Here is a 14,385-nt window from a genome sequence, read left to right on the forward strand (position 1 = left end):
GGGTGCACTCGAGGCTTTGTGTTGCTCCTTGCATGGTTTTGGCGTTGGTGGTGCTGTGGCCGTCGATAAGGGTAATACGATCTATACGTTCTTCAGCGCTTTTCCTTTGTATATCTATCTCTCCAGTTAGTTTAGCAATACCCATCTTGACAGTAATCAACATTGCCATCGCTTGCATGTGATGGCGGTGGCATAGGCTCGAAAGTGATTAGAGGGCTTGCAGCCGACATCTGCCAGAAGTGGAGATTGGAATGATATCATGCTTTCGATGAACAGACCGCAGTACGCTACGACTTGCTTTTATCGTGGTTCATTGAGTGCTGACCACCATCACGGATAATTCTTCGGCTCGCACGGCACTAGCGTAGAATATTGCTCCTAGCACGAACACCGTCTAGTTCACGCTCCGGTAGAGTGAAGACGGGACACACGTGAGGCTGGTAAACTCCAGCCACACTTGGGCATCATCTAGCCACGCCTCTGACATCACGCATCCTCGGACCGAACGGCCGCAACGCGACATCGCCTGTTCGCAAACACCAAACACGACATCTCAATGCGCCTAAGATAACTCGGTTCAGCTCACCGCGAGCCCAAGTCGCCAAAATCATGCTCGGTCTTGAATTCACCGCGACGCGTACGCAGATCGCATCCTACCTCTTTGGCGTCGCTCTCTTCAGCATCAGCTTTCTCGTGTTCCTCAATAGCTCGATATCCTTCGTCATCACACAGCGCATTGGCCAGTCGCGAAATGTGGGCGATGCGGTCGGCACTCTGGGCTTCGTGGATGAGTTGGTAGCGCTCATTGCGTGTCCAGCATGGGGTTTACTGAGCGACAGGGTTGGCGTGAGGAGTGTTGCGGTCATGGGGTATAGTATTGTGGGTGTTGCGCTATGGGTTCTTGTGCAGGCGAAGAATGTGTACCCACAGTTGTTGCTTGCGAGGGTGCTGTTTAGTCTGGGTGGAAGCGCGACGTAAGTTCTGAGGACTTGGGATGCTCAGACATGAGAGGCTAACATCTGACCAGCGCGACTATGGTCACGGCGATTCTGCCCTCGATGACTATTGTCAAGGAAACCAAACCTGATCCGCGGTCGCCGACACAAAGTCGTGGTAGATCGCATGCGCCGGCTGCTTCGATATCGTCCGAACTCACCATTACGCCCGCGCGTTTCCGATCAAACTCCCCTGAAGACCATACACAAGACACGCCCTTGAAGAAGGACTCGGGCGTATCCACGTCACAACTTGCCGGGTTAGTGGGCATGTTCACAGGATGCGGTGCCTTGGTCGCATTGTTCGTTTTCCTACCTCTGCCAACACAATTCCAAAATGCTGGCGAGCGTCCCGCAACAGCTGTGGCAGATGCTTTCTATGTTGTAGGAGCCATTGCTCTTCTTGTGGCACTGGGCTGTTTCTTCGGCCTGCGCCAGTTGCCAGGCGAAGAAGCGAAAGGCTGGAAACGCCTTACTAGCAAAGGCGACTACAAAGACGTAGACAGCCATCTGACACGCGACGTTGTGTTATCTTACCCGCGTCTCTTTCTGGAAAGTGTTCGTCTTGGTTTCACTTCGCCAAACATCGGACTCGGCTACGTAGGAGGATTCGTCGCACGCGCATCATCAGTCGCTATATCGCTCTTCATACCCCTGTTCACAAATCACTATTTCCTGCAGACCGGCCGCTGTAAAGTGGAATCCAACATTCCTTCCGATATCAAAGTCGCTTGTCCCGAAGCCTACAAACTTGCAGCCATGTTGACGGGCATCAGCCAGCTCATAGCTCTCATGTCTGCACCCCTCTTCGGCTACCTTTCCGGTCGTTTCCCTCGCTACAACATCCCTTTGCTGGTAGCAGCTATGTCTGGAATTGCAGGCTACTCTGCATTCGGATCACTCACAAGCCCGGACTATAAGAGTGAAGACGGCACAGGTGCGATCTTCTTCATCGTGGCGTTACTAGGCATTAGTCAGATCGGCGCCATCGTTTGTTCTCTTGCCTTACTCGGCCGTGGCATCAACAATGATGAACACCCCTCAACAGCCACCTCGGCATCTGTGTCCGTGAACGGAACAACGTCGCATCCATCTGCAGGCGCTACACCGCCACACAGCGCACCCATCACTCCCTTGGACGAAAACGCTCCTTTGCTTCCAGAGCACATACACTCCTCGCGCTCTGCTTCCGCCTCAAGACGAGTTACATCGCACAACCACATTAAAGGCTCGATAGCAGGGACTTATAGTCTGCTGGGTGGCTTTGGTATCTTACTACTGACTAAAGCCGGTGGTGCGTTGTTTGATAGCACGGGTCCTGGCGCGCCGTTCTACATGATGGCAGGGTTTAATGCGCTGCTTTTCGTGGTTACGATTGTTGTTAGTGGACTGCAGGGCGCCAGGAGGTGGAGGACGGTCGTGTGGGGGTCTTAGAGTGCGATGTGCCACATGGCCATGTGTAAGAATCATGTATCGATGCAATGGGATGAGGCATTTGATGACTTCCTCCTGGGAGGAGGAAGTATATACCCTCTTACGATGATATCGGTATCTCACTTTTGTCATCCATAGTTTGTCGTGATCAAATGCCGCAAGTGATTTCCATATATAGACGTGTGCAATTGTTCAACAGTTGGAAGTGAATAAAGTATCCTTCTCGATATCCAAATGATCATATAATGATGCAACAGAACCCTATATCCAAGCACTATCCAAAACACTTCGCACACACAAATAAGCAATAGTCCTGGGTATCCTAGTTTATAAGCCAAACAAACTCAAGTCCAATGTCAAAGCCCCCAAAGTACTTCACTTCCCACCTGTCTAGCCCATCCTTCCCAGGACATCCCCCCAATCCAGCACATCAACCTTTTTCCTTGGCGGCAACACATCAGCAACAGTTGGTCTACCAGCCAAATTCTGTGGCCACTGCTTATTGCCATCGACCTATACATACCTTAGTCCAAAGATTTTTCAGATGGTTTGTTCGAAGCTTTGTCACTCCTCGTGGGCGTGGAACTCACTGCGGTGCTGCCAGTTAGGGATGTAATACGCTGATAGCCGAAGTAGAAATCCTTGAATTTATCGCGAGAACTGCCCTGACCGTCAAGCTTAGGGTTTGGATATTTCGACTGCGGTCGTGATGAAGATGCGGGCGAAGCAGGTTGGATGCGGCTTTTCGGGCGGACATGTGGGTTCGCGGGGAGAGAATGGCGCGGGCGAGACGAGTTGCCGCTGACGCGATCGTGTGTAGATTTCCTGGGCTGTTCGAAAGCACCTGGCAACGACTTCCTAGCAGGCTTCGGCTTCTGAATAGACTGAGGTGGTTGTCTAGGTCTGCTAGTCTCCGTAAGTGCAACACCTAGCTCCTCCAGTGCTCTTTGTAATGTTTTCGTATTCTGAATGATGCCCCGCGTGTACAGCGTGTTGCGAATGTTATCTTTGTAGAAGCGGTAGTACGGCTCAGGGTTTTCTCCTTGATCAATACAGTCCATAGCGTACTGGCTATAATCTGTCCTATTACGGATGATAAAATCGTCCCACTGCCATTTTGGCACCATCTTGTCTTCTTGTTCCAGCTGGTACATCTGATTGCATTGATTCTCAAAGTGCTTCTCATTGCCGTTATACTCTGGATATGCCGCCTTGAACGACTGGAAGACTGTCATGTTGCTATCTTCATCTATATCCTCGGATGATATCGACAAGGGTTGGGCATGTGTCGGAACTGGCCCGCGTGTCTGAGTATCGCTTGCATGAGCTTGGAAGGAGGCGTGCGAATGAGATGGCTGAGGCGCTGGGCTTGCAATGGGCTGTGCTCTTCTGGGGCTAGGTTCTTCGTAAAGACCTTGGTGTCGAGGAGATAGGCTAGAAGATGGCTCCCTCTTTGTCACTTGATCAAAACCATCGATCTCCATGATGTCCGAATCATCATCAACGGTAGGCTTGCTTTCAAGCTTGGGTTGATTCTCAAGGCTTGTTGTGCTTGAGTTACGTTGCTCCCGAAATCTGCGCAAGGATTCTTCCCGATCCTTGCGCAGTGAGCCTACTAGGTCAACATTAGACGGTACATCATCTCCGAAGCCGACGATCTTGATTTCTCGCCTTTTAGGTTGCCGTCGACTGCTTTTCGTTGGCGAACCAACGAGCTTACGTTTGGTAGGTTGTGAGGAGTGATGAGGTACCGTCGGTGATACATCCAAGTCACCATTGTTCTGAGATAAGTGCGCCGAGTATGGGGTTGCATGTGACGCAGATGTAAGCACACCCTCGCTATCCAGGCCATTAGGTAATTGTCGTGGAGCTACAATAACACGAGAATTTTCCTTCTTGAGATCTTGTGCGGCTGGAGACATGTCGAGCATCTCTACATCTTCGACATTATCGGTAACCACATCCTTGGCCTTGCCATGATGTACTTCAACTTCCTTGCGCTCACTGCCTATGTCTTTCTCTTGTGTATGCGACGGATGCCGCTTGAAATCTTCGAAGTTTCCGACGTCAGCGAGATCAGATAGACTAGGCGTATCATATGTACTGTGAACTATTGAAGTAGATGACGTCGGTTTCGACGCGCTACTTGACTTTTGTGCATTTTTGGGTTCTGAGGCATTCTTGCCTTTGCCGTATGGAGTTTCCTTTACGTGGATTATCGGATAACGTAGGGAAACAGCATCTGGAAGCTTGTCGATCGCTGATGGTGGTTGTTTTCGTTGTGCAAGGTCTTCTCCCAAGGCCTGTGGAACAGACTCTTCCATCTCCATTTCCTCATCAGAATCGGCAGGTGCAGCAGGAACAGGCGGCGAAGATGAGAGACCGGTTGGATTGTCATCATGTGAATGAAATGCTTGCTTCTCCATACTTGAGTCCGGAGGGAGTGCCTCTTGAGGCCTCGGCAGACGTTCTGGTGGCTCTGGAGAGGATTCCCAGGTCACCTGACTAGCTGTAACATCGTCTTCCTGAGGAGTTGCAGGCTCCTCATCTTGCATATTTGGGGCTATAGATTGGAGCGATGAATCAGGGCTTTCTGGCGACGGATCTGCGTCTGACTCACTATCGGTTTCAGCAGCAGCTCTCTCGTCAGCTATTAGGTGGATGTTCTTGAGTATCGAGTAGGGCATATTTCCATTTTGGAAAGGCTGCACCCCAGGTGGAGGTTTTAGCCAACTAGTCTCTTTGCTCAGACATTGCGCCTGACTTCTCGGTACCTGTAATGTCTCGCTGTTGAAGACCAAGTCTTTCATCCAAGAGCACTCAGGTAGCTCATCACTACTGTCTTCAATAAGGCTTTGTTGGATGTCTTGCTCTTCGACTCGAGAGTGTTCGGCAGCTCTTGCAACTTTAGGGGAGATATCCCCTACTTTTTTGACCATCTTCTCATAGTTTGGCGCAGACGACGCAGGCTCTCCATTCTCAACTTCTGTTTCAAGCTGTGTTGGTTGCTGATGCGACGGATCTGATGGGGATTCAGGAGATTCATCCGCGGGTAACGCAGGTGCATTTTGCGGCTTCCTGAAAGCGTCCTGTACAAAATTTGACCCAGAAGTTGTGGCGCGTGTGCTGGCGCTGGACTTCGGGCGCGGGTTTAATAGGTTTAGCAAATTATTGCGTTTCTCAAAGTCGGTATCGGCAGCGCCTGGTCGTATTTCGATTCGTTGCGTGTCCCCAGCCATTACCGGCTCCAGCCTGTTCACTCCTATGATCTGTGGCTCATCTTCGCTTGCCCGTGGACGTGAGTGTTGTGGTTTTTGTGTTGCAAAGGATGCTTGGGTGTCCTGCATCTGGGAGTGAAGCGCATTCTGGTCCGACATATTGTTGTTCTGACGCGTAGCATCTACGGCAGCGTCGTCTTTTGCCTCTACGTCTGCCCCTTCAACACCGGGTGCTAAGCGCCGGCGGTCTTCGAGCGCGCGGATATGGCGCAGCTGCTCTAGCAAAAGCCCAATCTGCTTGCAAGCGTGTAGCGATCGTAAAGTTGCGCTGCCCTGGGTTTGCAGTAGTTCGCAACTCTCGCCTAGCCAATCAATCTGGTTGAGCACCAAGCGCAGTCTTTCGGGAGGCGGCCCGTATGAGGTGAATCGGACAGTGTATTTTCGGGCGGCTATGGTAGTGCCTGCGGGCAGGTGTAACACAGTGGGGTGTCTCTGTAAGAAGTCCCGAGCGCAATCAGGTGTAAGGTGAGAGACTACTTGATTCCGGCCGTCAGAAAGCGTAAGAGGAGAAACCTGAGGTATTGAGAGTTAGGTGAGAGAGCCAGAGGTGGTGCGCAATCACATGCCTTGAGGACCTGCAGTATGCAGTTGTGTTCGGGATCAGGGTAATTGATAGTATCCAGGGACGAGCCGTTATCGTGGTACGCGCTTCGCCGTCTGTCTATTTCCTGCCTGCTACGAGATTTTTTCTTCTCATGTTGGTCCTGAAGCCATTGGTTACCTAGCAGTAGCTGTGACTCGAATGCGTCTTCAAGCCAAGCGGTGAGACGAATGGCCATAAAATGTGAGCTCTAGGCGCGAGGGGAAGACGCGACGCGTCTGGTCCCGGTGAGATGCGTACAGATGGAAGACAACAAGCCGTGTGCGGGGTAAAGGAAACAACATGGTACAAGTCCAGATGGAGAGGAACAGCAGCTGGTGTTCCACTTGGTTTCAGCGCATTCACGTCTTGTGCGACCTTTCACGGCGGCTGCATAGCTGCATCTCGTAGCCAAAATGCGCCCATGCCGAGGGACGTGGGGGGCGGAGGTGCAAGCAGACCTCAGGCGGAAACTCTTGGCGGCTGCGCGTCATCGCCCGCCGCGTATCTTGCATACCTAGCTTCCTGTATGCACCTCGTGATGCTTCAGCTACCCGAGCCGTCGAAGCTTCCCGTCGATGCCTGGAGTTTTCTTTGCAAGTTCCATGAAGCCACTCATCTGGCCTCCCTCGCTACTGGCCGAACAAGCAATACACGTGTAACGAGATTCTAGACATTGTCGACTCCACCTCGCCCACTACCAGACCGTGTTCCCCCATGAAGCCTGATGCTGTCCTTCACTGATCACTGTCGGACGCCGCTCGGCCTCCAAATATCCGACACACTCTACCTCACTCGCAGACGCCCAATCCTCTAACAGCAGCCATGTCTCGAGACTCGCGGCGGGGGTCGTTGCAGCCGCCTTCGCTCTACCAGATGCATGCCACGGCATCACGTTCCGACACGCTTACCACCTTTGACGACTTTACCGTCCCTCCAGCCCCGAGCTCGGTTGGTGAACCTAAAGGCATAGACCTCGTACAGGGCGGCTTCAGCGGGCTGTATAGTCGCCTCAGAGCGTCAGTGGGCGGCGTCAGGGAACAATCTCAAGATGGCCGGAGTACAACTTCACCAGCGTCTAAGTCTGCGGCAGTCCACCGTAGCCCAGGAGGACCTTCCATATCTTCGCCCGTAGCCACGTCTAGGCCGTCCTCGAGCATGCAGTCACCAGCAACGGCCACCTTTCCCGACGCACTGCCTCCCTCTCGCGACTCCAACATGTCCAGTACCACACTGTCAAGTAAAGCTTCGCTAAACGCATCCAAAGCTTCCCTGGGTACCACGCGCTCCCGACCCTCAATAACCCCGAGTGTGGACACCGCGCATGCAGCCAAACACGACGACTCCTCTATCTTGAGCCCTGTGAGCGTCCACTCCAGGCACCAGAGCATCTCCAACGTAGACCTGCCGAGGAGCAACACACCGCGAGATCCTACACTAGGAAGCCAGAGACTGAACTCTCCACATTTTCCTCCGAGCCGAGACAGCGCTGCTCGAAAACGGAAGGGCGACTTTGACCTTGTCGGTCAGGAAAGTGACGACACGGACGAAGACGACATGGTGCTTGTGAAAGGCGAGGGTCAAGCGAGTGACGGCGCCAATTTCAAGGCTGCGTCAGACACACCACGTGAAAGTCTGAGCAGGGTCAGTTCCCGAGCCGATAGCCAGTATCAACCTGCCCGTTCTGCGCCGAACAAGGCGAGGGAACAGACTGAAAAGTCTCCAGAAAGAATCTCACTCAGTCGCGCTGCTGATTCTCAGGCTACTATACACGCACCTGAGCCACAACGGCCTCCCATGCTTCACGTCGGTCCTTCGCACCTGCCAGGCTACCGGCCTTCGCGAGCCTCTTCTTCCGATGGTCTAAGTTCTGTAGTCACAACTTCCACAATACGCACTCCTGCTGTGGCTCCCATCGATGAGATACAACGACAAGCCCAAGCTGCACCCGCTGTACACAACATGTCGCGTAGCACTTTCACTCAAATGCGACGGAAGATCTTAGATCGCGAATTCTGGATGCGCGATGAGAATGCTAAAGCCTGTTTTAGCTGCGGTGATGCTTTTACCACCTTCAGACGTAAGCATCACTGTCGTACGTGTGGGCAAATTTTCGACTCCAAGTGCACATCCATTGTGTCAGGCAAGATATTCGGACAACAAAGCAATCTGAAGGTCTGCAAACCATGTGAAGGTATCATATATGGCCATGACGACGATTCTTCCGACTACACAGATGACGGTGATCAAACTTCCATATACGACAACGGTGACAGAGCCGAGTACTCGGATGATGACGAAGCTGACCATGTCGAGAGTGATCACACCAAGATTGGAACACCTACCATTAGCATACCCATGTCTCGGAAAGTGGGCAGTGAGAAGAAACGCCGTTCACATGTCATAGAGGTCGGCCCTCAGACTTTAGCCCGTCCGAGTTCTTCACGATCTTTGCGGTCGTTAGGTGGTAGACCCCGTTCGTCGAGCCACAAACGCCACCCTTCTAAACACCAGCACATGCGCCATGTCAAGCATGACGATCGCGCGCCCTTCCATCAGTACCACGACAACTCGCGCAGCCAACCAAGTCTGTCAGCTTTTCACCACGATAACATAATTGACCCTGATCTTGCGCCCTTCATGTCAGACGAGGGCTCAAGCGAAGAAGATCACGCCAGCATCTTCGCGACCCTGAGAGAAGATCCTGCTGCTAGCGCAAATCTAGATAACGAGAGAAGTGGCTTGGGTGGCCTGTTGGCTGCGATGAGAAAGGGCAAGTCAAGAGCTGGTGACAGGAGTGTCATAGGCGCCGGTCATGCTCGAGATGCGGATAACATTAGCATCACAAGTCGCAACGGGAATCGTCCGTCCCGACGAAGGAACCTGAGTGTAAGCAGTATAACTCATCGAGCCTCCCCAAGGCGGTCTAAGAGCAACACTCTGTTGAGACCGTATACCGGCTACGGTGCTAGCGGACCAGGAACGCCGCAACTCCAGCCATCTCCTTCGCCAACACCGCCAGGAGGAAGGATCACTCGCAGCGCATCGATGCAAGGAATGACGCCCAAAGTTGAGCTTAACAGAGCAAGCTTAGATCATGCGCGAAAGCTGCTGATACAGATGCTTAATGATGCCGGTGTGCCGCACGCGTCGAGTTGGGAGAAGGCCTTGATCCCAATCTTGCGCCAGTGCACAGACGATGTCAATCCTGACGTAGACAGAGGCGACGACATTGATGTGAGGAACTACATCAAACTTAAGAAAATTCCAGGTGGTAAGCCAAAGGATACGGCATACATCTCTGGGGTGGTTTTCACGAAGAACGTCGCCCTGCGAAGTATGCCACGCAACATACCCAATCCAAGGATTGCGATCATCACTTTTGCTATCGAGTACGCACGTCACCAAGCACATTTTATGAGTCTCGAGCCTGTCATTGCGCAGGAGCGGGAGTACCTCCGCAATCTTGTCAGTCGTATCGCAGCTCTCGAGCCTCATGTCCTGCTCGTACAGCGCAACGTGTCTGGTCTGGCACTCGAATTTCTAGAGAAAGAAGGGATTGCTGTAGTCTATAACGTCAAGCCGACAGTTCTCAATGCAGTAGCGCGATGTACTAACTCGAAGATGATCTCTTCAGTGGATAAGTTGGCGATAGACCCGTCTCACCTTGGATCCTGTGGCAGCTTTGACGTCAAAACTTATGTGCACAAGAATGCGAGAAAGACTTACATCTTTCTTTCTGGATGCCAGAAAGAGCTTGGTTGTACGATTGTCTTGCGAGGTGCCGAGAGCCATGATTTGGTCAGGCTCAAACGTGTCACTGAGTTTATGACATATGTGGTGTACAACCTCAGGCTCGAGACTTGCCTGATGCGTGACGAGTTTATAGATACACCGACGGCGTCTATCACTGGTACTCTTGCCTCGAACTGTCATGATCAGGACAGCTTACAATCCCAAACCGGCACAAGTGATCCCGCTTCTCAACCTACCAGCACGTTATCCGACGGCAACAACCCACAGTCTAACGACGCTGCACCATCATACTACAGCGACATGGTCGAAAACCACCGCACTAAGATCCTCTCCTCTTCGCCTTTTGTCAAGTTCATGCAACCTTACCTGCTCGAACAGGCTCGTCAGTATGAAGCAAAGCTTGGTCATCTAAAAAAGCTCAAAAACCAATATACTGCTGATGAGAACGACGAGAAGCCAGGAGAAATTGGCCAAAAGTTCGAACTCGTGCAACCTGAGATGGTCCACACTGTAGTGGAAAAGGCTTCGAAGCAAGTGCGGGAGTTCCTATCTGCAGTGCATGCATCAGAGTACGACAAAGCGATGCATCAGTACCTGACTCAGAAGCGGCAATGGGAGCAGTATCTCTCAGGTAACACTGATCTTTACGACCCATTCAACCACCAGAAGATTGCCGTCCTATACAGTGTTGTCAATACTACAACATCAACTCCTTGCATTGGCCCGGAGATTATCGCACTTGGCTTCTATCAAGAGCACGACTACGACGATGGCTTCACACCTGACTGTACTCTAGGCCAATATGTCGAGGATCTATGCACGTCAGCTGGCGTTGCTTGTGAAGTAGGTAACTGCGACCGAAGAATGCTCGATCATTCCAGACAATACGTGCATGGTGAAGGTCAGATGACGGTTATCGTCCAAAAGCATCCGGCAAAGATAAAGGGAATGTACCAGACCATCCTCATGTGGAGCTGTTGCAGGATATGCGGCCAGGAGACGCAAGCGTTCCCGATGTCTGAATGGAGTTGGAGATATTCCTTCGCGAAGTATCTCGAATTGACTTTCTGGAGCACCAAGCTGCATCCGCGAGCAGGCATATGTCCACACGACATCCACAAGGATCACGTCCGCTACTTTGGCTACAACAATGTTGCTCTTCGTATCCAGTACGATCCCGTACCAATGTACGAAGTTATTGCACCAAAACCAAACGTGACCTGGAAGGTGGACAGCGATCTGAGATTGAAGAACAGTCAGTATTCGATGATCGAAGAGAAGTTGGACTGCTTCATGGACTCACTTCGCGCCCGTATTCAGGGAATACATGTTGAAGATGTCATTCCAGAGAAGGTAGATCTGTGTCGGAAGGAAGTTGAGATACTTCTGAAGCGCGCAAACGAAGAACACGAGTGGCTGAAGGCCAAGCTTCAAGACAAGTACATGAATTCCAAGTACTACGAAATCATCCCCATGAACCGCGCAATTCGCGCGATTCAGGAGAAGGCTATTGCCTGGGATGTGACGTTTTTGGAGTTTGAGCAGCAGTTCTTCCCGTCTGAGCGGGACATTAGGAGGTACGCGAATATGCAACTGAAGAGATTTCTGGAGCGCGACGAGTCCACGAGCTCGTTGGCGTCTGTCGATGAAGGCACCGAATCAGGTGCAGATGATTCATATATCGATGAGAAAGACGAGTCAATTGCTCTGTCGCCTAGACCTTCTAACATGTCGCCTGAGATGGCGCGCGACATGTTGAGCTCCGTCGTCAAAGAAGAGAGCGCAGCTAGCGACCAACCAGTCAATGGAGAAGAGCAGACATCTGAGCCTAGGACGCCCACTCCTCCCAAAACTAATTTGGACTTACCAATTCAAACCCCACGCGAGGCACTGGAGCGAGAGGACGTCCGTCATTTGGATCTGGCGGTGCCTTCCAACTACCCCGAAACTTCTACAACTACCAGTGAAGAACTGACCAAAACTCCCACTGCTGCCTCCGATCCAAGCAAGTTCGATGAGGGGTCGCCTACACCCACTAGTCTTCCCAAAGTCAACCCGATCGACAAATCGCTTGCGGAAGCTATCGAAAACATGCCTAGTAGTCCATCTCCGTTGCCGTCAGCTTTGACTCCAACAACAGAGAGCAAGATACCGCGACTGGTCGAAACCGGTCGACGTGAGACACCAGCCAGGCCGACATCACTCGTTAGGACACAGTCCCAACCTGGAAATATCGCGAAGCATCTTGGTCCTTTCCCAGGCTCGACCACTGTCAATAACGGGCCTACCAGTCCAAAGCCGAACGCAAACGATTCTTCGAAAGCTTTTGAGCGTATGACTGAGCGACTTGGGCTGGGATTGACCACGCCAAAACAATCCAAAGCCTCATCCCGAATACCTCGTTCGATTCCCTACAAGAGTCAGAACAAAGTATCGAAGATTGCACAACATTTTGAACAGCTATCACGAGAGTTTCAAAACCAGCGTATGCGTGAGCGGCGTAACGATCGAGCCAGACAAGTGCGCGCGTTCCCACTTGCTTCTTCTAAACCGGTTGTTGAGGTATATAAGAACGTACATGACGCGGTTCAAGAAAATGAGGATTCTGACGAAGACATACGTACTCCAACCCCTCCACGGGCGAGCCTGGACAATAGCACACTTGGTGATAGCACCCTTACGGAGCGTACGGACGATACAACAACGGCCTCGCAGTCGCCAGTCGAGGAGCGTCATCCCCAGGACGCTATGGCTCAACTTCCAAGCAGTGACGAGTCACCCAAGTCTCCAAGTCACTTTCCGTCAGATACAGAGAACGACATTAGTGATACAGAGATTACACCCGAAGATATCCCTCTGCCAGAAAGTCTTTCGGGTTCCAAGCTTTTGGATTTGAGTGACTCGCAGCTAGAGAATTCCCTTGAGCTGCCCAAACATGAGAAGAACACCCTTCTCAAAATTCTTACCAGCTTCTGGTCCGAGCGCTCAGCAAGTGGATGGACACCACTTGAGTATCCTTTCTCGCAGATTGAACATGTTTGGGAGAACTCCGATATCATTATTCGAGAAGACGAGCCTAGCTCCATCATCGCATTGGCGCTGTCGTGTCCAGATTACGTTGCTAAGCGGCAGAATTTTCGCGATGACAACCCAGCGGGCAATGGTGTGATGGAGACGTTTGAAGAATCAGTCGAACGTAATCTTCTACATGAGGAAAACCACAACATCCGCTACAGTTTCACCAATCGCGGAGTTAAAGCGCACTGCAAGATATTCTATGCCCAGTCCTTTGATGCCCTTCGCCGCAAATGCGGTGTAGCAGAACGTTTTGTTGAGTCTCTATCCCGCTGTTCGAAGTGGGACTCCAAGGGCGGGAAATCCAAGTCGATCTTTCTGAAGACGCTCGACGACCGCTTCGTCCTCAAGTCACTCTCTCCAGTTGAAGTGCAAGCCTTCTTCAAGTTTGGCCCCAACTACTTTGCTTTCACGCATCAGAACCTCTTCAAGTCATTGCCTAGTGTTATCGCCAAGATGTTCGGTCTTTTCCAAGTCCAGATCAAGACACCCACAGGTCGAGACTTTGATTGGTACATGTTGGTCATGGAGAATCTGTTCTATGACCGTGAACCCAACCGCCGTTACGATTTGAAAGGTAGCATGCGCAACCGCAAAATCCAAGCCACAGGCGAACGCGACGAAGTTCTTCTTGATGAGAATCTTGTCGACATCATATATTCTGAGACACCTATTTTCGTCCGTGAGCACACCAAGAAACTACTTAAAGCCAGCGTCTTCAACGACACGCTCTTCCTATCGCAAAACAACGTCATGGATTACTCTCTCATGGCAGGCTTCGACGACACCCAACGCGAGATCATCGTGGGTATTATTGATTGTATCCGTACTTATACTTGGGACAAAAAGCTGGAGAGCTGGATCAAGGACCGCGGCAAGAACAAGCCTACCATTACGTCACCTCGTGATTATCGTAATAGGTTCCGGATTGCTATGGAGAAGTACATTCTCCAGGCGCCTAACTGCTGGCATCAGTTCAGTGGCAGACTCGTTGGGCAGGGTGTTGATGGACGGAGGGCGTTGGTTGAGGGAAGGAGCAGTATGGAGGGTGGGCATAAGAGAGGCGTTAGTGGTAGCAGTGCAGGAGGAGCGAGCACTGTGAGGGATATGGGACGCACGCTAGCTTTTGGTGGAGAAGGCCGTAATGCTCGGAGAGCTTAATGAGATCAGACTGATATGGCTACGGGTCGTTTGGCTAGCGCGGCGCTGGGGTAATGAACTCTGATTCCGATCATACTTTTTGTTACAAGCTAAGTTGGAAAGTACG

General features: G+C 51.6%; 3 protein-coding genes across 3 annotated transcripts; 2 read left to right on the plus strand and 1 right to left on the minus strand.

Annotated features, from left to right (window-relative positions):
• Positions 1–609: 609 nt before the first annotated feature.
• Positions 610–2,429, plus strand: AA0111_g6799 (hypothetical protein; the record flags this gene model as incomplete). Its single annotated transcript, XM_028653060.1, has 2 exons — positions 610–974; positions 1,028–2,429. The coding sequence occupies 2 exons, from the start codon at positions 610–612 to the stop codon at positions 2,427–2,429; spliced, it is 1,767 nt and encodes a 588-aa protein (XP_028505359.1).
• A 524-nt stretch (positions 2,430–2,953) lies between these two features.
• On the minus strand, positions 2,954–5,806 carry AA0111_g6800 (hypothetical protein; the record flags this gene model as incomplete). Its single annotated transcript, XM_028653063.1, has 1 exon — positions 2,954–5,806. The coding sequence occupies one exon, from the start codon at positions 5,804–5,806 to the stop codon at positions 2,954–2,956; it is 2,853 nt and encodes a 950-aa protein (XP_028505301.1).
• Positions 5,807–7,112: 1,306 nt separating this feature from the next.
• Positions 7,113–14,279, plus strand: AA0111_g6801 (1-phosphatidylinositol 3-phosphate 5-kinase; the record flags this gene model as incomplete). The annotated part of the gene is made up of 1 exon (XM_028653064.1): positions 7,113–14,279. The coding sequence occupies one exon, from the start codon at positions 7,113–7,115 to the stop codon at positions 14,277–14,279; it is 7,167 nt and encodes a 2,388-aa protein (XP_028505302.1).
• Between the last annotated feature and the right edge of the window lie 106 nt (positions 14,280–14,385).

The sequence above is a fragment of the Alternaria arborescens genome, assembly GCF_004154835.1.
Source record: "Alternaria arborescens strain FERA 675 chromosome Unknown contig_15, whole genome shotgun sequence".
Classification (NCBI taxonomy): domain Eukaryota; kingdom Fungi; phylum Ascomycota; class Dothideomycetes; order Pleosporales; family Pleosporaceae; genus Alternaria; species Alternaria arborescens.